At 32.5% G+C, this 25,035-nt stretch overlaps 1 protein-coding gene across 1 annotated transcript in view; it reads left to right on the forward strand.

Annotated features, from left to right (window-relative positions):
- CAMK4 (calcium/calmodulin dependent protein kinase IV) overlaps positions 1–25,035 on the forward strand; it is a 185,682-nt gene that overhangs the window by 67,915 nt on the left and 92,732 nt on the right. The window contains exons 3-4 of the mRNA XM_051994391.1: positions 12,048–12,110; positions 14,603–14,685. Of these exons, the coding sequence (XP_051850351.1) occupies positions 12,048–12,110; positions 14,603–14,685 (146 nt within the window). The remainder of the gene's footprint in view (positions 1–12,047; positions 12,111–14,602; positions 14,686–25,035) is intronic.

Genomic DNA, 25,035 nt, shown 5'->3' on the forward strand with positions numbered 1-25,035 from the left:
CTCTTGTGCAATCAAGAATGTATATTCCCCACAAAAATATTAAGATATACATTGCTATTGATCCTTCAATGACAGAATTTAGGTATACTACACTCAAATAATTCCATGCTGTAAATTTATTGCTATGTCCTCTACTTGGTAAATGTAATAACTAAATACAGCTCTGCCCATTGTAAACAATGCTATATAATTCCAACTATTTTTGCATATCAACATGAATATTAAATTGATTAAAAAATATTTTGTGAGCATGAAAAATCTCAAAACTGACAAACAATTCTTCAAAGAGAATTTACAAGCTTACAGGCATGGACATTTTCCTATTCTGCTTTTATCTTAAGATGATTTAAAATTTCCTTGAGTTTTCTTTTCCTTTCTTTCTTTAACAGTGATTAATCAAAACCCTTCAAACTTCCAAATTGTACTTCTATTCCTACACTGATTTAATACTTCCACTTACCTTGACTACTTTTTCAGTCCCTCATGTCTGTTTATTTCCCAGTCATATCCCAAATCTATCCTCAGAACTAGTTTTCAAAATCTTTCTGAATCTCTCCTTTCCAAATATGCATGTTTCTTATATAATACCAATTAATTGCAACATTTAATTTTCCTTGATCAAAATAAAGACTTTTGTAAGTTTGGAGAAAACATCTTTTTCCCCAGGAAAAAACCTAAACTGAAAAGGCAAAGAAAAAATACAATGTGGTATAAATAAAGACTATATATATATAGTTTTCTTCAAAAAGATAAACCTGTTAATTCTATCATGGAGTTTTCCATTATCTTAAAAGATTCTCTGCTATTTATTTTATTTCCTTTTAGATGGCTTTTCTTATAAACACCTAGACAATTAAGTTCTTTTCTCATTTTTTCTCTACCCATTATTTTACTTTTATAACCCTTTTTGAGTTCTTCCAGAAAGTTTTTTTTGGGGACCTGTGATCAATTCATATTTTTCTTTGAAGCTTTGCATCTAGCTGTTTTGATTATCTTCTTTTGAGTTTGTCTCTTCATTCTCCCTGTCACTATAGTAATTTTCTATGGTCATATTCTTTTGTAATTGTTTTCTCCTTTTCCCAGCCCATTTCTTGATTGAAAACTTTATATTAAAGTTAGGCTCTGGATTCAGGTGATACTGTCCCAAGCTTTAGGTTGTTTCTTCTATTTTTGTTTCTTATTTTTTTGGTCCTGTTGTTTTTCAGAGATAGCTCTGGAGTATGTAAGTTTTTGGTTTATCTAAGGCAGTGTATCCTAAGAAATGGTATGATTACTGCTCTCCTGGCCAGTATATTGGTCTTTGAGTGACCACAAGCACTCTTCTCCACCATGTAACTATGACCAGGGTCACTGTACCTCTGAGAATGCAAGTGCTAGTTACCTAGTTTCCTCTTAACTCTGGGACTATGACCAGAATTGTGTCCAGGTAGTCCGACAGGGATAGGCACTCAGTCCTAGCAATAGTTCCCCTGTAATCACTTTCTGAGCAGTTGTCCCATCTCCTTATTGTGTGTGGATTGACACTTCCCAAAGCTGTGACTCTTGCTGCTGAACTCCTTAAAGGCCTATTGTTTTCATTCTGGCATTGCCTGCCCTTGATGGTCTGTGTTAGGCTTCAGGTTCATCCACTACCCACCGATAGATTTTTCCTGCTGACCTCCTAAGTTGTCTTTAGATGGCAATTCTTTCATCCTAACCTTTTGTTAGTTCTGTTGCTCCAGAATTTGATTTGTAATGTTACTTTAAATCTGTTTGGAGGAAAATTTGAGAAAACTCAGATTGATCCCTGACTTTATTCTGTCATCTTGGTTCTGTCTCAGACAATTTTAACATTTAGAAAACTTTCATTGTGCCGATCATCCTATTCCTTTCCTTTCTATTCAATCATCTCTCCTGTCGTTACTCTATTATTCTCTTCCTAAACTAAGAAAACAAAAGTGTAGTAGTTATTTAAATTTCTTTATAGACATAGATACTAAAAGGTAATAGAACATAATTATTAATTTTTTTTGCCCTTATTGTGTTAATTAGTGGCCTAAACCTAGATGTGTTAACTGACAACAGGGAATAGTATATTTAATTTCTCATTGAAATTTAAAGCAATGTAACTGCTGCTTCAAGTTCATTTTCATTATAGTGTTTAAAAACAGAAGTAAAATGTCATTGAAAGTGTTAGCAAAAACATCAGATTCATAAAGCACTAGATTCATAACCTGATTTGGAATATGTGACATTATGAGCAATGACTCAATCAATAAGCATGCATTAAGAGCCTAAATTGTGCCAGATTCTGTGCTAGGTCTTGGCAATACAAATACAAAAAAAAAAAAAAATTCCGTGTCCTCTAGTGACTCCCTTCTTTGAGCTTCTAGTAAAGTAGGTCATTTGTAAAGTAGGGAAGATATTATGTGAGAACCTTTCAGCACAATATAAGGGAAAATTTCCTCAAATCAGAGTTGTTCAGAGGTAGTAATGCTTGGACAAGTAGGGTATGCTTAGAGGCAGCAGATTCTTTACTAAGGCTTTCCTTGGTTTATACCTTCTCTGTGTGGCTAGATAATTTTTAGATTCCTTGTACCTTTAGATTCCTTCTGAGATTCTTTCTAAAAGTGAAATTCTATGATGCTCTGATATCACATGAAGCAGCTGAAAGGAAAACCTCTGTAAATTTTAAATTGCTATAGAAATGTAAGTTGGTGTTATTTTCAGTTTTACTTTTTAGGTTTCAAATAGCATAAATCAAGATGCAAGTCATCCACAAGCACTTATAAAGCTAGGTACTGTGCTAAGTGCTAAGGATTCAAAGAAAGGGGAAAAAATGGTCCTTGTTCTCCAGGGGCTCACAATATAATGGGGATAGGAAGTATGCAAATGATCATGTACAAACAAGAAACTGATAAGGATTTAACTTGAATTTTTCTTATTTTCCCTCCTATGAACCTTTTCATAAGTTTCCTTAGACACAATCCTCCTTCTTCAGGAGAATTGGAAGTAGAATGCTATTCCACAATTATAAGAAGTAATTGTAATACCCCACTCTTTTGTATATCCAGATATTTTTATTATGTTTCTATTTATTGAGATTTGGTACCTTCTCTGGGTGGCTTTGCAGAAATAGAAGAAAAAATGTAGATATGGAGAGAATAATCTTATTTTTATTTGATAGAGACTTGCTGTCTTATTATACTTAATGATAAGGAGTTTTCAGATCCTCTCTAGAGGATAGTAGCTAGTCGCAATGAGAGGCAACACGGCTTAATAGAGAGTGGGCACTGGAATCAGAGAGCTCCTGAATCAAGTCCTATATTTGGCACATATTGACTGTGTGACCCTGGGTAAATTAGTTACCACTCAGTGCATTAGGCAACTCTAAAAATATAACCTGCAGACGAGTTTTGACATGCATTCTTCATCAAAGAGAATTCCCTACACTAATTCCCTCACTCTTCAAAAAAAATAGTCATGCTAGAGTATTACTTAAACCAATGATACCCAGATTTTTTAAATTAATGACATATTAAATATTTCTTGCTAATACATGAGTTCTGATCTCATTTTGTTGCCTTACTGTTCAGTCCAATTGCATCTGACCCTTCGTGACCTCATTAGGGGTTTTCTTGATAAAAATAGTAGAATGGTTTGCTGTTTCCCTTTTCACTTAGAAGTTAAGTGACTGTAAAGTAAGGGCTAGCTCCCTGGAGGGCCTCAGGGTCAGCCAGAGTCAGAATAAATTAAAGTCCTTGGTCTTTAGGGGGGAGAAGTGAAGGAGGCAGGCAAGCAGAATCCTGGATTCAAGAATCCTGAGTCACCAACCTCTCTCCTCCTTGTCCTGCCCCCAAGGGACTCTACCCTCTCTCCTGATTCCCTCTAAACCTTGCCCCTCACTATCTTAACAACAAACATTCAGCAAGCCCCAGAGGTGAAAAGAGCCATTTATCCAAATATATGCTAATAGAGCCTTAAGTGCTTCATTATCTGATTCAAGCATTCCTTTTTGGAGTTTCAGCCAGCTACAAGTGACTAAAAAACAACAACAACAACAAAAAAAACTAATAAATAAATGAATGAACAAACAAATAAATAAAGAAGTTAAGTGACTTGTCTAGGCTCACACATCTAGGAAGTATCTGAAGATGGATTTATACTTAAGTCTTTCTGATTTTAATCTCCTTGCTCTATCCCAGAGCCATCAGCTGCCTCATCACATAATAGCATCTCTTAAAAGAGAGAGAGGGCACACTGGAACTCAGTCTAGGTGAGAGGATCTTCCATCATGAATCTGGCTATCTTTACTATGAATGTATATTTGTTTTCTGTCTAAGGTTTGGATTGACTATCTTGAAACTATAGTCCAATAGACTTTAGAGGGATAGAAATTCACAGCCTTTCCCCCCTTAATCTCTTTCTTGGAACACACACAGTGAGAACCCTCTTAAATTCAGACGGAATATTCTTGAACAGATATATATGGTCTTGTTTTATAAGACCATAAATAAATAAGGTTAAATAAAAAAGGTTCTTTAGCCTTTCTTATTAAGTCAGTGCTTCCCTGATATGTTTTGAATGCAAGAAGGCACATGTTAGCCAGATCAGTTTTGTAATGAAATTTTTCTTCCCAATACTCACTTTATATTTTGTAAGGTAAAAGCAGACCTCCTTTTTTGACAGTGTTAAAAATGCATGTGTTAAGAAGGAAAGAAGGAGAAAGAGTTTGGAATAATATATATGTGCTGATTGGGAAACAGTAAGTCTAATTAGATTTCCACTCTGTATTCTCCATAAAGCCTTTATTATAGAGTCAGATTTTTACCTTGAGCTCTGGAAGCAGTTCATCTTTAAATAAATCCATTTGTGGTACATGCACAACAAATTACAAGCCAGTAATGTCTTTAGGCCCTGGAAAAACCCAGTTCCTTAACTCTTGGAAAGGAAAAATTCATTCTAGCAATCATTGGTGCTCATAAAATAAAATGCCAAGAAGCCCATCTGGAGTTTTGAATGTCTGGAATTACATGGGCAATCAGATGAATCTCTATTAACTTTGAACTCTCAAAACTGGAAAAATCAACTACCCCATTTTCTATTTATGATATTTGATTTATCTTTATAAAGTTGTCCCTAAACTTGTGAAGTTTGTCATTTTTTAATGATGTGCCAATCTATTCTTTGTCTATACCCTCCTCCTATCCCTTCTTTGTCATATTTCCTAATGATCCCTCTTCTAATTCTCTTTCTTCCTTTCAATGTCTGCTCTCCTGAAATGATAAAATATGGCATATCAATTTTAGTGTCTTACTCTAATTTCAAGTATTTTCTTTAAAAATATTGTAAGAAAAAAAGATTTCTCTCTAGTTAGAGCAGTGTAAATGAATGAATAGGCAAAGTAGGCAGGGAGAACCTTTCATGGAATAATATAACTAGATTTTTCTAGTCCCTAATCCAATCCTAAAGAGCCCTAATGAGGTAAACTGTGAGCTTTTCTGTGTTACACATTGCTTGCAAAATTACTGTTTTTCCGCTACACTCCTTAGTGTATAGAGAAAATAACTCTGACCTTGGAGACAGAGAATCATGGTTCAAATTCTGGCTCTGCTATTTGGAGTTTTTACCAAATTTCATAGATCTTAGAAGATACCTGATCTACTCCAACCTATGATTTTATAGATGAGTAAAATGATGTCCAGAGAGGAAAAGTGACATGGTTAGAGTATAGAGGGAAAGACACTTAGAATTCTCTATATTAACAAATTACATATGTATATATATAAAGTATTATACATATGTCAGCTACGATTATTTTCATAGTGTTTTAAGTTTTGCAAGGCATTTTTCTCATTTACAGATACAGAAAGAGGTTTAAAGAGGTTAAGTGAATTATTAGGTGTCTTGGAGCTAGTATGGGAAGAAGAATTTGAACTCAGAGCTCTTTCCTCTAAATCTAACACTCTTTCTACTATAATGTTTTATTCTTTTAAATAGCAACTAGATAATTTCTTTACAAGAGCCACTATGTCATACAAGCAGTACAGGGGACCGCTTATGTGTTATGATTTGAAGGTCATAAAGAAAGCTTTTTATTCACAAATCTGTCAAAGAAACCTAATATTCTACCATCCATTACTTTAGAATGAGGTATTTTCTTCTTTCTCTCACTTAAAATATATCCTCTCTGTATCCCAAAAGTAACATTAATTATTAGCCAATATTATTTATTAATATGCCTTAATACTAATTAACTTATGAACTACTCTCCAAACCTAAGCTTAACTGAGATCAAAGTTAATAGACAGCATGGTATAGTGGAAAAGACTAGCGAATTTAGAGTCAAAGGTTTCATATACCCCAGTTTTGCTAATATTACTTATGTGAACTTGATTAAATTACTTAGCTCTTTTAGAACATTTAAGTTTTAGGACATCAGACTTCAGAGACATCAGAGAAAGATGGCATTATTAGGAAGCTGTATTTATTTAGATTTGTAAAATTTGTATTATGAAATTATTAGATATTAGAACCTAAAGACAAAAATTATTGTGATTTTATCACAAATCATCTATGAGTTTAGTGAAAACTCCAAGTTAATGAAAATCTCAATTTGCTTAACATCAGGAGAAAAATTTATTATAAGTAAAAATTTTAAAATTCAGGAGTTGTCCAAATTATCAAGATAAAATATATTATTTTGTTCCACGTGGCATTTTATTTCTACTTGTTCATAAGGAAAATCTTAACCTGGGATTTTTGCTAATAATTTGGTTTTATGTTAACAAAAAAAACTTTTTAATCTGAATTTTACATAATTGTTAGGTCTTTTCACCAGCATGTTGTTACTGGTATGTGTATGAGATATGCTATGAGGAAAAAGAATGTTATAAATACACAAGTAACAAACCATAGATTAACAATAATGAAAACTTAAAAGCATTCCATCTTTCTTACAATATCCTAGGGTCACATTTCTTAAAATTCAGCCAAGAATGGTGGATAAGTAGGAAACAAAAGAAAATTAATTAAATTTTATCTCTTACAAAAGAAAGGAAGAAAGAAGGAACAGAAGAAAGAAAAGATAAGGCAGAATATTGTGTGTAATTTTGCTATCTGTATTCACCAAATTGGAGAAGAATCCAAGTTACAAAGAAATTGTCCGAGATATAATAGTTCCCTATGTTTGTGGATGACATATGAAAAATCTCCTGAAAAAGATACATAGCCATTCAAAATTTTTGGCCTGATCATCTACAAAGGAATTAACAAATAGGCAAAAAAGTTGATTTTTCAGACTTTGAAAAATATAACTATTTGTATCTTTATCAGTAGATATATCTGAAACATAGCATAAACAGATAATTTAGTAGACCAAGAATTAATTAAGAGGAGAGTGTTGCATTGCCTTTAGGAAACTGAAGAGCTCTTTTAATAATCTATAAACTCCTAGAAACACAGGCTCACAATTTTAATCTTTTTGCTTGTAGCGCTATGATATGTACTACAACAATATCCAAAAAGTTAAAAATAAATATCACACAGAAGATAAGGGAGAGATGTGTGATGAAAGTGAACTGGCTGTAGAGTACTTAACAAAAGGAAATTTTGAAGAAAAGAAATGAGGGAAGTCCTCAGGGAATGATATGATGTCATCAACATGCTAGAAAAAGATGAAATGGTCACATACAAAGGATAAAGGATAACTCATGACAGCTTAAATAAGCTAGCAGAATTCACATAATACCAAGAAAAATCAATGAAAGCCTACAGCATGTTGGGTAGACCCTTTAGGGGGAAGTTATGAGAGACATGAATGAGAGTCACACAAAAGACAGCTCAGTTATCTATAATATTAGAGGTAATGTACAAAACTGTGAGATCACAGATACATTTAAGAGCTTAAGTATTTAATTTTGCTCCTTTTCTTTTTAGTCATTTTTAGTTATGTCCAACTCTTTACGATTCCATTTGAGGTTTTCTTGGCAAAAATACAGGAATAGCTTGCCATTTTCTTCTCTAATTCATTTTAAAGATGAAGAAACTAAGGTAAACAGATGCAAGTGATTTCTCTGGGGTCTCACAGCTAGTTAGTGTCTGAGGACAAATTTGAATTCTTCTTAACTTGAGGTCTGGCATTCTATCCATTGTAGTATCTACTTTATTAAATTATTCTTAAGTGTTTATTAATTACTTATTGTGCTAAGTCTTGTATATACAAAGGACTAAAATATTTTTTTACTATGTAGGAACTTATATTCTAATAAAGGAGACAATATGTAAATAAATAGAAGATATATATGAAGTAAATGGAAGTAATATACATTTGAATTTTTTCCTCTAAGAATGTTAATATCTACATGATGATTTATAGGAAGAGATATGATTCTGAATCTAGCTAGAAATCTATATAGGTGTTTTGTTAAGACTGTTATTTTGTTAAAGTAATTTCTATGAAATTCCCATTAAATTAGAGGAAGATAACCAATTGACTACAGAGCTGAAGGTGGGGAAAATGGTTGAAAATTATATATACAAAATAAAGAAGGATGTTTTAGGAAAAACTTTGCAATAATGTGAGCTAATAAAAATGGAGCTGACTTAATGATGTAGTGAATTTCTTGTTGCTGGAATTCTGAAGCCGAGAATGAATGAAGGTTAAAGTGTGTTTAGAAGAGATTTATCTGCCCGAAAGAGAAGTCAGACTAGGTGTTCTCTGAGTTGTCTTCCATATCTAGAATATTGTGAGAAGTAGTGTGATATAATTAAAAGAGTTTTGGACTTAAAATCAGGACAGCTGAGTTTTGAATCTAGCTGTTACACTTACTCTTGCTATGTGATTGTGGTGAAACTACTTGATGTAGTAGAAAACCTTCAGTTTTCTCATGTGTAAGAAGAGTATAATATTTATACTATTTAATTCATGGGATGTTATGAAAAAAATGTTTTTTATATCTTAATGAATTCTATACATCTAAACTATTATTAATCTCTGGGATCTAATCTTAAAATTCCTAAAATTTTTTTTTTAATATCAGATCATCGCTATTTCATCTTTGTGGAGACTAAATGCCTTTCATTTATGCCTTCATGATTTGCTTTATTAGGGGCTTATTATATTTTTCTTTGAGGTTGTACTTACTTTAATCACCAGGTTGGTAAGTCAAGGAAAAACAAATAGCAAACCTTATTCTAAAACACTCAAGTTCAAAAACTGTATGACAATCATTTCTTTGATATTGGCTATTAGTTCTGTATTTTTCTCAATTAAAGCTTGTTTTCCTTTTGCAGTGGTATTCAATGTTGAATGAAAAACACTGCCTTATAGGTAATAAAAGAGTAGCTCTGTTTTACACTGCTGAATGTTGATCTGTCATATTTAGTCATTTTTCATAAATTCAAGAATGTGTTCCTAAGTACAAGTATCAAAGTGGCAAGGAAATATATTTTTAAAGTTTTAAATGTTTATAGATATCATTGAGTATTGGCAGACTCTGCCATATTGTCCGAGAGCTCTCTTATTTCTACATAAAGACAGATTTTATTTGTATGCTTCCTGTCTTAATGTCACGATGGCTTGAGATATCCTTTACATTCTTCTTAAGGAACTAATGGTAAAAATGACTTCAGAAATAGATTCATGAACTTTGATGATTTGTTTGTTAGATATTAAGGAGGGAAATAGTACAAAATTTTCCTTAGAATTTTTCCATCAAAGCTCATTGATAAATTCCTCTCTGTTTAAATGGTTATCCAAACATCATCTCTAAAACCTGATTTACATAGGATCATAAAATTTACAATTGAATGGCACCTTAGAAATCTTAGAGTGCACCCCTTTCATTTTACAAATGAAGAAACATATTACATGTTATATAACTCGCCAAAATTTTGTAACAGAGATAGAATTCAGACCCAGGTATTTTGATTTTTGATTTAGTTGAATTATTATACCTTTTCTACATTCCATTACAAAGAATTAAATGAAAATTAAAGGTCTATTCCCTTCCCCCCCAAACAAAAAACAATCATCTTTTGTTAGAAGGTTATAGCTATTTTTTGTTTACATGCATTCAAAAGACGTAGGTTGTAATTGTTGTAATTGCCACATTACAGCTGTGTCATCTTAGGCAATTCCTTTCTTTACTCTGGGTCTCAGTTCCTTCATCTGTGGAAAAAGGGATTTTGATTAGAGCAGATATTTTTAATGTAGGGCAAACAAAATTCTAAGGGAGTCCAACATTGGATTTCTAGGAAGTCAAAGAATTTGTATGGGAAAAGTTTTTTGATAACTATAAAAAAAACTGTTTAAATTTGATAAATTCACTGTAATTAGTTTCCTTTATAATCCTATGCACTTTATTTCATGCATTTAAATGAAGAATGAGAAAGGATTCTGAGAAAGGATTCATAGTCTGATAAGGCATTCATGACACATAAAAAGGGTAAGAAATTCTGAACTCTTAAGTCCTTTTCATTTTTAGACCTAGCACTATAGAAATCTCTTCTTTCATTGACCACGTAACCTCTCAAAGGACTGTATAAATTCTTATGCTTCTCTCATATCTTCTAGAATGCCTAACATAGTTTCATTTGCTCAGAGTAGAAACTTAGTGATTATGATTGAAGGATTAATTTTAGGAAGTGAGGAAGCAGAGATAAAAAATAAACTGGGTTATATAAGTGTTTCATAAAAGGGAGGTAAGGAAAATCACAGATTAAGCAGAAAATTATACCCATAAATCTAATTAAAAGAAACCATGTTTGGAATCCACTCCATGGTAAAGTTAGTAAAGTAGCCTTCAAAATTTATAGATAATTGGTGTCTGGACATATCAAGATTCATCTCTTCCTTTTATTTTTATGAATCTCAAAAGGCATCAAGCACTTAAATTTAAGGTCAAGCAACTTGAATAAGGTATTTTTTTAAAATCAATTTTTTACTTAGGAGTCCTCTCATATTAAGATAGTTAGATAAAATATATACAATATTTTATCTTTTTTCATTCTTGTCAGCAAGATCAAATAGTCAGAGCCATAAGTTCTTTATATGTAAAATGTTCATGAATATTTTAAAGATGAAAATGTACAATGAATGCAGTCTGACATGAAATAAATTTGCAATGCATAATGACTAGGATTATTAGCATAAATTAGTCTTTTAAAATACTATATGCTTTATTATTACCATGATTGTTTAGTGTTTTTTGGCATATAGTAGATATTGTCTTGAGTGTATATAGATCATATGAATGTCCTACAGAGATGTGTACTTTTTACATAGATACTATCTTAATAGCCATGCCATTTTGTCTATGTTGCTTTGCATGGTTTCAATTCCAGGGAACAAGATGCTTTTTCCACTTCTAAATTCACCACTTTGCTGCTCACTCAAGCCTTGATTAACCCCATCTCCCTCAGTCACCTTTCTTTGATGAGAGGGCTGACGGATGGAGTACCTAATTCTTCCAGATGACTGCTTTTCTAGAGGGCAGAAACCGCTCTTTCAACTCCACTTTATCAGCTGCTCTTCATGGTTTTATATCCATGGAACAAGATGCTTCTGTCCTGGGCACTCCCTGGCATTCCACCCTCCCCTTCCACTTTCCTTTTCCTTTTATGTGTTTTCTCCCTCTTTAGATTATAAATTTCTTTTTATTAATTGTATTCCAATGCTTAGCACAGTGCCTCTCACATAATAGATGCTTAATGTTTATTTGAATGAAGTGAACCTTGGATGGGATTTCTTATGATCTTGGGTTCTAGTTGTTAAAAAGACTGGACACAAAAAGGAAAGAAAATGTAAATAAAAAACAATTGATCATCTCTAAACTATAGGAATAACTGACTTTCCTTTAAAATTAGAGGTCAGAGTTCAGCAGAAGGGCCAAGATTCTGCTAATTAATCTCAAAGTAATAGGAAATGCAAAGGGAAAAGAAATCACAGGGACATCCAGCGACATTTCCTACTGTTACCTGCTTTATCTTGTCTTTGTTACCTTTAATACAGTAAAAAGCTTCTATGAAAGGTGTTTCTTTTAACTTTTATATATTTTGTCTTTTAGGTAGACAAAAAAATAATTCGAACTGAAATAGGAGTCCTTCTTCGCCTTTCACATCCAAACATCGTAAGTGATTTTCCATCCTTGAAAACTGAATTATTTTCACCCCCCTTCTCTCTGCCTCTCTCTATGTCTCTCTGTTTCTCTTTCTCTCTGACTCTGTCTCTTTCTCTCTGTCTCCCTCTCTCCATTTTTATGTTTGTCCTCCACCTTCTGATAATGAAGGATATGCTTGAGTATATTTGTGCAGACCTAGTCTAGATATTTTCTTTCTTTTGATCACATTTATAACTGATAAAAATTTGTGGCCAAACCAGCCTTATAATAATTCATGGTGGTAAATATGACCCCAAACTAGCCAATCACCAATACCCCTATTCATTCATTTCATACCTTATAGTAGTTATCTGAGATGGATAATATGTTGCCATCTAATCACTGAGCATTTAGTGAGTGTTTTTTTCCTTCTAGAAATCATTCTATTTCTCTAGGTATAAAGATCCTGAAATCCCAACAGATATCCTCATCCTCCCCACTTGTATTTTATACATTTTTATAATTAGAAACAATCAACTCTATATTGAAAATTTTAAGGTTCCAAAATACCTTGAAAAATCATTTCAGATTATACTGAATAGTTAAAACAATCATTTAAAGCACTATGTTAAACACAACAGACAAAAATTTTTAAAAGCACAATCCACTTGAGAGATCCAGCTATCTTTTGGGGGTGATATAATGAAAGAAACACTGGACAGAGAATAAAAGAACATGAGTTATAGTTCTAGATCTACTCCTAACTAGCCATGAGATTAGGGGCATATCATTTTACCATATGGGCTCAGTTTACTCATTTGTAAGTGAATTAGATTAAATTACCTTTGAGATCTATTTCTATTTCTAACAGTATAATTTTATGATACTAGTATACAGATACTGTTTACATAATAAAGTGCTATGTAAATATAAGTGAATATAATGTATCATTATTGTTATCTTTTAAATATTTTTTCACTAGATTTAAGATAAAAATGACTGGGATAATAGCCATTCTTTTATTATTTCATTATATATTTTTTTCTACTACTACACTAATGGATAAAGAAAATTAAATGAATACTGTTTTGATTCTATACTGTATTGATTTTATATTGTAATTGAATCTGCATCTGCCTAAAGTTACTTTCTTTGTCCTTGAATTGACTTCAGGAATTTAGTTATCCTTCTGATTTAGTTTAAAGTTATAATTAAAATCAAAGTTATCATCTCTCATGTCAGTAGCCCCTGGGATAAGTACAGGCTATTATCTTTAAGCCTCACAAGTTGACTTGATACTACCTTCCAAAAGAGTTAGTGTCTAGCCTTGCCTGTTCTTGTAAGGGGCGTTATATTTATTTAGGGGAGTTTTTATGTTTTCCAAGGAGATAATAAGTCTGTTAGTTTTGATCATCTAGGAAAGATCACAAGATGCAAGGGGTCCCATAAAACAATGAATATTCCTTAATTGACAGAGAATTGTCAGAATGATGTGAATGCCAGCTAACTTTTCATAATATAGCAATCAAAATGTTCCTGCTTCAAATCTACAACTTACCACTTTTTTTTCCCATGCCAACCAAGACCCCTTTGTTATGTGTCAATAAAGAATATTGCTTTTTTCTCACTCGGGTCATTGGCTTTACCGAGGGTGTCAGTCTGAGCCACTTTGATGACAATTATATGCATTACTTTAATAAATTGATTTTGTTCAAAATTCTTTGCCTCAGTTTACTTATATTAATTTCATTTGCTACATGAATAAATATTTGCTTTTTGTTGAATAAAAGTTTTAGGATATAATCTTATACTCTATAAAGTTATTAAAAACATACTTGATACATCTCCTCATAATTTTTGTATCTTCTGTCGTTTCTTTATTCTTTGAAAGCTTTTCATTCCATGTGGTTCAGAAATGATAAAAATTTTGAATGTATGAATTGGTTTCATTATTTTCTCAAATGAGCATCTACCCAAGAAAAAATACTTATGAAAATTCACAGGATCATAGAATCTCAGAGTTGGAAGGAATGCCAGAGATCATCTAATTTAACTCCTATGTGAACAAGAATCAACTCAATGACATAACTGCCAAATGGTCATCCAGTCTTTGTTTGAAGACCTTTAGTAAAGTGGGAAGGGCCCAGTACTTCCTGACATTAAAATGCCTCAGAATTGTATTAAATCATGTCCAGTTAAAACTCTGACTCAGCTTGGTTAGAAACTTTTTTGGATACCTATTTATATGAGGCCAGAAAGAATTTGTGGCATTAATGTGCTGAAGATATTGTCATAGGAATTTCTCTTTTTTGTACACTGAGAAAGCTCTAGAGCCTAGACATTTTCTGGAATACTTAAAACTAAGGTTTAAGTACTTAAAAGCTAGTAATTGTTTTGACCTAGTAATTTTCTACTGTTTTGGTGTTGATAGACTGTTCATTTAGTTTTAGTTAGTTCCCTAGTATATAGTGTTAGGAAAGATGAAAATAATAAACTTGTGACTTTTTTATGCTTCTCTGCAGATAAAACTAAAAGAGATATTCGAAACACAAGCAGAAATCAGCCTGGTTCTGGAATTGGTCACAGGAGGGGAACTGTTTGATAGGTGAGTGGTCTATAAAAGTCAACTCTCCGAAAAGTTCATATTTTGGACTGTAAAAAAGCATCCTTAGAGAATTTCTTCTGTTTGTCCATCCATTCATCCATTCTTTCATCCAAACATCCACCCAATATTAAATACTACTTTCTGAAAAGAATAATAGAGGGATAAGGCACAAACACAGTGGTGAATCACAATAATCTATAATCAACTTATTAGTGAGATGAAGAATAAAAATCTATATGAAATTTGTGTGGAAACATTGTGGTAATAAAAAAAATACATTATTTTCTTAATTTGCATATAATTTATTTGGAAATTTCTTAAAGGAAGTTTTTTTTTAAAAAAACATGTTTCTACTGAAATAAATTCTCAAGAGAAAAAATATCATTGAATAATTGACAATTGATAGACTACTAGAAGAATGACCAAAATCTTTGGAGTATGGCAATTAAGGAGAACATTATACTAATTATACTGGCAGACTATAAGTAGCTTTATCGTTTTGTAAAAGTGTTACTATAATTCAGAGGAGAAAATGTAAGATTAATTGTATCTTATGAAAAAAATAGTACATAATATAATGCTCAATATTCCATTACATGTGGATCTTCCTTTTACTCATATAGTTAAGACCCATTTTTTCTATGCAACAGAATTTTAAGAGCCCTGACTTCTGAGGGCTTCAAGTTACCCATAACAGTATGTTATCTAAATGACTAATTTTGTAAAGCTGCATTCTTTTTTCATTCCCAAGGGAAAATGAGGGTTGAAAGTGGGCATTGTCCCACAGATAGTAAACCTACCTTAGCATATTGAAATCATGGATCTTGCCAACAGAATTTTAACTCTGCCATTATATGAAAAAACAGTTTTATAAATGATTAAACATATTTTTTTTGCTATTATTTTTTTAACTAATCCATAAAACTATCTCTTAATTTTTTCCTATATCTTCTTTGGTGTTTTAAACATACCATAATACATACAATAGATATATAGTCCTTTGTTTCATTTGTTCTTTTTTATTAAAACCTGTTCATATCCATATTTTCCCTTTTATAAAACATAGAACAATTATGGATATGTAGTAGGTAGTCAATTATTTGATTTTAAATATTAGATTTAAAAGTCAATACATAGTAAAGCACTGATATTATTATTTTCATAACTTAACCTTTAATGCTTATTTTACCATATCTTACTGTTCCTCTTTATAGCATTTTTCTAGTCATGTAGTCCATGTCTTTTAGGTGTCTTAGAATCTAGATCCGAGAGCAAGAAGATAGATTGTAAGCTTCTGGAAGTTTACTTACTGTAACTATTAAAATGCCTTGAATGTTGTAGGCACTTAATAAATATTTGTTAAGTTGAATTGAATAAACATAGAATAGAAATTAGATAATTTTCTATATATAGCAATCATTTACTTCTATAACTATGTTATGTAAATATATCTTTGCATCCATTATTTATTTCTCTATTATCTATATGTGTCTTTGCTTCTCTATGTCTTTCTGTCTCTCTTTCTATCTGATCACCTGTATCTGTTTCTGTACCTCTCACCTACTCTTAGCTATAGAAATATTGGAAATGGAGTGAAAGATCTTGGGCTCAAATCTAGCTCTGTTACTTACTAACCTATGTGATCTTAGATCATTCTGACCCCAGTATCCTCATTTGTGAAATGAAGAGTTGAACTAGATGATTTTGAACACTAGTGGATCTGTTTCTATACACATTTCCATCCCTTTCTATAAACATTTTGATAGGAACAATATTTTCACAGAGTGGTTAGGGCTATCTTAAGACCATACAAATAGGCTAATTCTTCCTTAAAGAGTATTGAAGCCATCCTTGAGATTTCATTGTCTCAAGGAACTAGGAGCCAAGCATCAATGTAGCTTCCTGACTAGTCAAAAAAAAATCATGAAAAACTCCAGCTGGGTCCTGAAAATTTGGATCAGCAAAGTTATTAAAGTGGCCAACATTAGATAACTAACTCTGGGAAATTGTATCCATCTAAATCAACTATATCCTTAATGAATATCCTTTCCCTACTCTGAATGTCTTTCTTCTACTATAATTAAATAAGCACCCTTTTCTAAATGTTTCATTTCATTCCAATCTTAAATTTGAGACAGTAGATCCTCTTGGTTATCTCTAATCTATCACACTATCTATGCAATATACATTGTTTATGTATTTGAGGAATCTGTTCACTTTTTTTTATGCTAAAGGACCAGGGCTAGTAGGTTGTATTAGGGCATAATTTAAAGACAGTTCCATATGAAAAAAGGAAAAGAAAAGAGGTTTTGTTAAATTCAGTGTTTCCAAGCTTATCAATTCTCATATAGAATGATATTTTAATATTTTAATGGAAGTCATTTAAAGATTGGCATACAGCCAGTAAGCATTTAACAGAGTCTTTAAAATCAGTGGTTTTTATGGATGGTATCTTTTTTTTTTCAAATGAAAATTTTGCCAATAGTATGAATAGAATCACTAACACTGAAATACTTAGTTCCTCCATCAAAATGCTGTATTTCTCAGTTATTTTAAAATTTTTCTTTAGGATGAAACTATTCTTGGATTAGAATATAAACTCAAAAATGAATTTTATCTAAAAACAACTTTAATTTTAAAAGAAATTGTTAAAATTATTTACATTTCCAATCTGTTATAGTGATTATCTTCATTTTTATACTAACACTGATCCTAATCGATCCTTATTAAACATTTATGCAAACTAAAGATTATGCAATATGATGTATGAAATGAAAAAAATTGTTCAGCAATATTTTAATTGAAAACAAATTGCTTAAGGTGTCTAGGTAGATACCCAACTGAGTAGCATGCCAGTAACAATTTCTGGTTGTCCACATTTTAGTAAATGGACAGGGAAAAACTTATCTAATTTAATTGTTTCTCTGAAAATTTGATTGGGGGAAAAACATTTTTAGGGAGAAGTTACTTCCACAACTTTATAATAGGATTTGTTGGATTTGCTTATGATGCAATTATATTATTGTGATGTGGAGTTATGGGCTAGGACCAAATATATGGAATTTGACTGTGGATAGTTTGTTGTTTCAGTTAATATGGGAATTTTTTAGGGGCCTATAAAATGCCCATTATCTTATTTCTTTCTGTAGTAGTAAAGGTAACCTGTTATAATGGATAGAGTGCTGGACTTGAAATCAGGAAGTTCTGAGTTCAAATATCACCTGATATATACTAACGTGTGACAATAGACAAGTCTCTATACTAATATAAGCCTCAGTTTCTTGATATATAAAAACAGTGACAATAGTTGAGTGTTGTTGCATACCTGTAATCCCTGTTTCTGGAAAGGATAATATTAGTAGATTGCTCCAGAACAGGAGTTCTAAGCTGCAATGGGCTAAGACATCAGCACTTAGCATGGCATTAATATGGTAAGCCCTTGGGAGCAGGGGGCCACCAGGAGCAAACTAAGAAAGAGCAAACTGGTCCAAAGCAGAAATGGAGCAGGTCAAAGCTCTTGAGCTTATTAGAAATGGGATTGTGTCTTTAGGGGCCAATGCATTTTCAGCCTGGGCAAAATAGGGAAAGAAAAAAAGAAAGTAAGAAAAGTGGCATAATAAAATAACACCAATAATACCTACCTCATAGAATTATTGTGAAGCTCGAATATGTGTATGAGAGCACGTTGCAAATATTAGAAATATGTGTCGATGGTTGTCATGTAGAAAGTAAGGGAATTATTTCATTTTTCAACTCTATATATGTTTTTAAAAAAACATGCTGATATTCTTGATTAAAGACTCAAGGAATGCTTTCTTATACATTGGATTTCTTCCAAAGAATGTAAATTTCCTAGAGATGAAAAACAGTAAGAAACAAGCCGAGAAGAAAATGAAAAGAAAGTTTTCTAACTAGAAGAACATAATGTAGCTGGAGGTGGAGTAGGAAGAGTTTGAAATGTTGACCAAAAGCTATATGATAGTAATGAGACTTTTCATGAGGATAGATCTGGATCTTCTAAGGAAGAAACATGATTTTATATACCATGAAAATAGAAGGTGGAGCCATAGCTGGTACCAACGGGTTCAAAAAATGATTTAATGATTTTAGGATGTGGCCATCTTTAGATAACATGGTGTGACTTTTCTGGAATCCATATCAGGATCATGCATAAGTTGCTGAGTTATTACAATTGTCAGCTAAAATTGCTGGCTCATTTATATGGCACCGAATCTAAATAACACAGTGGCAGGAGGGAATGCTAATGGGCTGTATGAAAAAGTTAGAGGCCAAAAATATCTCAATAGGCTGGAATTAGGGTGTTAATACAATAAGATGATATTTAATAAAGTTAAGTGCAAGATCCTATACTTAAGTATAAGCTCAGGAAGCCATTGCCTAATAGCAGCTTGTTTGAAAGTAGACTAAGGGGTTTTAGTCTACTATAAATTCAGTAGGAATCAGCAGTATGATTTAACTTAATGCATAAGGTACATAGAAGTATAATATGCAAAACAAAGAATATAATCTATTTATTCAGTTTATTCTCTACTGGTCAGATCTTATGTAGAATATCTTGAGAGGATAAGGAGGGCATTGATAAAAGTAGAGCTGATGTGTCCAACTTCTGGTGAAGCCATGATGTCTGCAAAACTTGCAGCCAAACACAATTAAAATGTAATTGGGAAGTGTTCAGCAAAAGAAATGAAAATACAGTTCAACAGAGTAATGTTTATTTGTGATTTTCCAAGTCAATATTCCTCAAATAGAGATCCATTTCTATTTGAGTTTGACACTATTTAAGAGAACTTCATGAGAGAATGAGCATAATAAAGAATTCAAAATCATGTTATATGAATAGCAGTTAAACTGAGCATCTTTAGTTCAGATGATTAAATAAAACAAATATTTATTTATTTGCTAAGACAATTGGGATTAAGCGACTTGCCCAGGGTCACACAGCTAGAAAGTTTTAAGTGTCTGAGGCCAGATTTGAACTCAAGTCCTCCTGACTTCAAGGCTGGTACTCTATCCACTACACCAACTAGCTGCCTCAAGACAAAAGTTAATTAAATATCTACTTTATGCAGGACACCAAGCTAGATTTGGGGGATGATTCAAGGTTCAGTTAAGACAAAGTTCCTGTCCTTATAGAATTTACAATTTAATAGTGTATTTCAGAGTCTTAAAAGTAGACTCAGAAGTCATAGTATAGTTTTCTTTAAATATTTGAAGATTTATCACTTGAAGAGGTCATTCAGTGTGGCTCTACAGAACAGAATTAAGACCAATCAATAGAAGTTATAAGGAATTGGATTTTGTCTTGATACTCTCCATGAAAATCCCTAATTTGATGCCTTAAAATGGCGTGGAGATGATCCTGGGTTCTTCAAGAAAAGACCAATGGACCACATGTCCCGGCAGATTTCAAGTCAGGCACCTGTGATGGAATATATGTCTCCTGGCTGAATACTAGTTTAATTAAATTTGGAGAGAGGCTTATCACCAAGTTGGCTGAAGAGTGGTGAATTTGTTTTTTTTACCACAGCACCTCTTGAAGACCATCTACTAAGTCACAGAGGACTTGTTATCTGTATTAGTGGAGGGAATAACCACACCAATTAAATCATGGATATTTGACATATTGACAGGTAAGAAAGAACTTTCTAACATTGGAGCTGTCCAAATATCAAATAGGTTGCATCATAAAATGATGAGTTCCTTACCATTGGAAGTATAAAAGGAGAGCTTAGATGATATTTTATGGAGCACATACTTTACAGTGAGTAGGGGCTTGCACTTGAAAACCTCAAAAATTACTTCTAACTCTTAAGCTGCTAACAAAATCTGATTAGTGAGTGGTTTCAGGCTAAATTTAAAAGAAAATTTCACAGTTCAATCATTAAAACTTTTTGGACTCAAAATGTTGAATCTTACATGTTTCTAAAATAAAGTAATTTTAAAAATCATGGACTTTCAGGAACAGTAGTGGAAGACATTCAGCAATCTTTTAGTCCATTTTTTTGACTAGCTTCATCTAATGCTTTCATTAATTAGTTTTTTTGAAAAATTAAGCTACAAAGTTTATGCAGAAAATTTAAAGATTTTTTCAGATACATTTCATCAGATTTTAAAATAGCATATATTTACTCTGAGAAACATATATCTTGAGGAGTTGCCATTTGTAATTGTTTATAAATCAACTCATAAGTAGCTAGCATTTTCCTTATAGTATTATATAAATATATTGAATGACCAACAAAATTATGCATTATGTATACTCGGAAGTAGCTTAAGAACAGAGTTAGTCCAGCATTCTAAAAGAAGGGAATTAGGCAAGGTTTGGACTTGATTTTCCAGATACACTTAACATGAGTGAGGGTTCTATTGCTATAAGTCAAAGCTTTAGTCAGAGTGACTTAGGTGGATTTTTGGTAAAATTCCCTTGCGAAAACAGGGAAGGACAAAGACATAGGGAAGCAAAGATTCAAGGCTCAAAGTCAGGAAGTGCTGTTCTAAATGTTTGAGGAGACAGGTGAAAATGTTTAAGGCAACATTAATAACTAGAACCCTAGCAACTACTTCCCTAGAAGTCCTCTTGTTCTCTTGTTTCTGTTCTCTAGAGTAGAGTTTTTTGTTTTTTCCATACTTTTTTCCCAAATCCTGACCCAAATTGTTTTGTCTCCATGTAAAGATGTTGTCTTTGCTCATTTCCTAAGACTGTTTATATGATAACGAACAACAACTTGGATAAAGGATAAAGGAGAGAAGTTCAGATTCCTTTAGCTCTCAAATAGAGGTGTGGTATCTCAGAATGATTTATCCATTCATCATTATATTAATATACAATAACAATTAACTTTATAATCCTACTTTCTAACATCTGAGTAGCAACATCTAGACATGAGCAAGTGGGCTTTCTTTAAGATGTTCAGTGTTAATAGGAAGAACCTATAGGGCTTCACTATTAACAGAGCTATCTCTCTATATAAAACGTGTTGTATCTTGTAATTCACCAGAGTCTTGACACAGTTTCTATTTTAATAAACCTACCTAGAAAAATCATGAATTGATATAGACTATTAGTTATTCTTATGTAGGGTAAAATAAATTTCTCTAAAATATGGCTTTCCCAAAAGGAGGTAAGAGTCATTAATGTAATGATTGATACCATTTCCCTCAATCTTGTTTCCCCTCTGAGAGAAGGACTAGAAGGTGGAATGCTATTTTTTCCCAAAATCTTCCTTACTCAGGGCTGAAATTGGATTTTTGGCTCACTCCACTCTACATCTGCTATTCTGCTTGAATTTCTACTGACCAAGATGTTCCCATTCTGGTGCTCTTTGATATTTCCCTGCTTCCATTTCCCTGCCTCCTTTTGTATGCTGTCTTCCTCCTCCCCCATTAGATTGTAAGCTCCTTGAGGGCAGGGACTGTTTTTTTCCTCAGTTGTATACCTTGTACTTAGCATAGTACGTAGCATATATTAGGGCATTAATAAATGCTTATTTAATTGAATTGAAAGGTATATCAATACTTGAAGCACAAAGACTTCTGAAGCCAAGAGTCCATCCTCCTTTATTGCCTCAGGTCTGTGTGAGCAGATTCAAACTTAATGAAAACTAATAATATTTATTCCCCAAGTTTACTTCTGAAGGTTTTAAATGGAAGAGTTCCTACTTTATTAGCAGGACCACTGCTAGGCACGGTCAATATAGGTTATTCCTTAGGGCTCAGCTGGTTCAGCTTTTGGAAAATTATGTTATAGACTCTTGTTACTGGACTGTTAGAGTTCTTCTAAACTTTTGAAGTTCATGGGTTCTATGAACTTGGTCCATCTGTCTCCAAAATTAATTCACCAAAATCATGAAAGGATAGATACAATGGAGCCTAAAGAAATGGCAATATTGTGTTTACTGCCATATGGAGAACTTCCGGATAGGGTGTAAGTTTCCCCACTTGGAGACTAGCATTTCTTTCTCCTCACTTGAAAATCAAAAGGGAGAAGACAACTTTTCGCTTCTTTATTCCTTTTGTATGTATCCTTAGTTTTAGTTCAGCAGCCAATTAAAATGCTTATCATCCCAATACATAATGTCCCCATCCTCTGACAGAAACAATAGTAGAATATATCTATGTATGGTAGTGAATGGAATACTGAGCTTGAAGTCAGGAAAATCTGAGTCCAAATGTGGTCTCAGATGCTTCCTCTGTACCTCAGTTTCCTCATTTATAAAATGGAAATACCTTGTAAAGTACTTTATATAGCTTGAATAAATGCTAGTAGTTATAATAACTCTGGTAATTATCTTATTTGGGGAGAGGTCTTACAATGTAGTGTATATTTTCAAGATCAGGTTCATCAAGCTGATACACAAATTACCAAAGTCAGAATGTATTACTCTAAGATCTAAGACATAGTAAAAAGAGTATGCTAAGGAAAGACTCCTGGAGAGCATCCACAATGAAAAGTTGAGAAGGTGAATGAACAATTAGTGAAAGAAATAGAAGGTTTTGTGACACTTATTGTAATAGCTCCCATAAGCTTCTTGTAGCATTTCTACCTCTACTTTCTATTAGAAGCCTCCTATAATGTAAAGAATGGGGCTGTTTTTTTAACTATACAAAGTAGAGTAAAATGAGAGAAATTAGGTAAGATGTATTTACCTTCATCATCATGAAGTAACATCTAAGTGTTACAGTTTAAAAAGAACATTTGTAATCTGTAGTGTCCAGAGCAGGGCAACAGTGAAAGATCTCATTCCATGTCATAGAAGGATTAACTGAACAAAGAGGGCATATTTAATCTGGAGGAGAGATGGATTCAAAAGGAAACATAATAACTGTCTTTAATATTTAAAAGATTATCCTATGGACTAGGGATTGAGTAGCCTATTTTGTTTGTTTTCTTAGAGCACACTTAGGCTTGATGTAAGAGAAAACGTTCTAACAATGAGATCTGTCCAAAAGTGGAATGGGCTTCCTTTCTTGGCAGAATCAGGCAGAAACCAGATTCTAACAAGTTGGGTGTAATATTGGAAATGCTTTCTGGATATGAATTAGATTAAGTGACCACTGAGGTCACTTTCAACTTTTCAGTTCTATGATTCTATAATATACCAAGCAACACATCAACATTTTTTTAAATGAAAATGCACTACTTTATATCTTTCTACTTGCATGGATACTTTTCTTCTTGATTGTATGATTTATTCTTTTTTGTCAATAGTATTTTATTTTTCAAAATATGTATAAAGATAGTTTTCAGTATTCATTTTTGTAAGATTTTGTGTTCCATTTTTTTCTCCCTTTCTCCACCTCCTCCTTAAGAAAACAAGTAATCTGATATAGGTTATATCTGTTCAATTCTTTTAAATATATTTCTGTATTTGTCATGTTGTGCAAGAAAAATCAGGCCAAAATGGAAAAAAAAAACCTACAAGAAAGAAAAAGCCAAAAAATTACATTCAGTCTCCATAGTTCTTTCTCTGGATACACATGGCATTTTTCATATCAAGTGTGTTGGAACTATCTTGGATCTTCCCATTGCTGAGAAGAGTTAATTCTATCACAGTTGATCATCAAATAGTTTTGCTGTTACTATGTATTGTTCTGGTTCTGCTCACTTCACTCAGCATCAGTTTATATAATTCTTTTCAGGCTTTTTTGAAATCAGTCTGCCCATCATTTCTATTAGGATAATAATATTCCATTAGTTTCACGTACTATAACTTATTGAGTCATTTCCCAATTGATAGACATCCACTTAGTTTCCTGTTCCTTGCCACTACAAAAAGAACTGCTACACAATTTTTTTTTTTAACAAAATGTTAAAATATGTGCTTTCTTTTCCCTCTTTTATGCTCTCTTTAGTATATTTACCCAAATAGAGGCACAGTTTGGTAGCCCTTTGGGCAAAGTTATTTCACAACTCCACTAACAAAGCATTGGTGTTCTGGTTTCCCATATCTCCTCAAACATTTATCACTATCTTTCCCTATTATCTTAGTCAATCTGATAAGTGTGATGTGGCACTTCAGAGTTGTCTTAATTTGCATTTCTCTAATCAGTAATGATTTAGAGCATTTTTATATGAATATAAATGCTTTAATTTCCTCATCTGAAAATTATTCATATTCTTTGATCATTTATCAAGTGGGTAATGACTTGCATTCTTATAAATTTGTCTCAGTTGTCTATATATTTAGAAAGGAAGCTTCTATCAGAAATATTGGCTGTAAAAATTATTTCACAACTTTCTTCTTCTTTTCCAATTTTGGTTGTATTGGTTTTCTTTATGCAAAACCCTTTTTAATTTAATGTAATCAAAAATTATCCATTTTGTATTTC

The sequence above is a fragment of the Antechinus flavipes genome, chromosome 1 (assembly GCF_016432865.1).
Source record: "Antechinus flavipes isolate AdamAnt ecotype Samford, QLD, Australia chromosome 1, AdamAnt_v2, whole genome shotgun sequence".
NCBI classification, from domain to species: domain Eukaryota; kingdom Metazoa; phylum Chordata; class Mammalia; order Dasyuromorphia; family Dasyuridae; genus Antechinus; species Antechinus flavipes.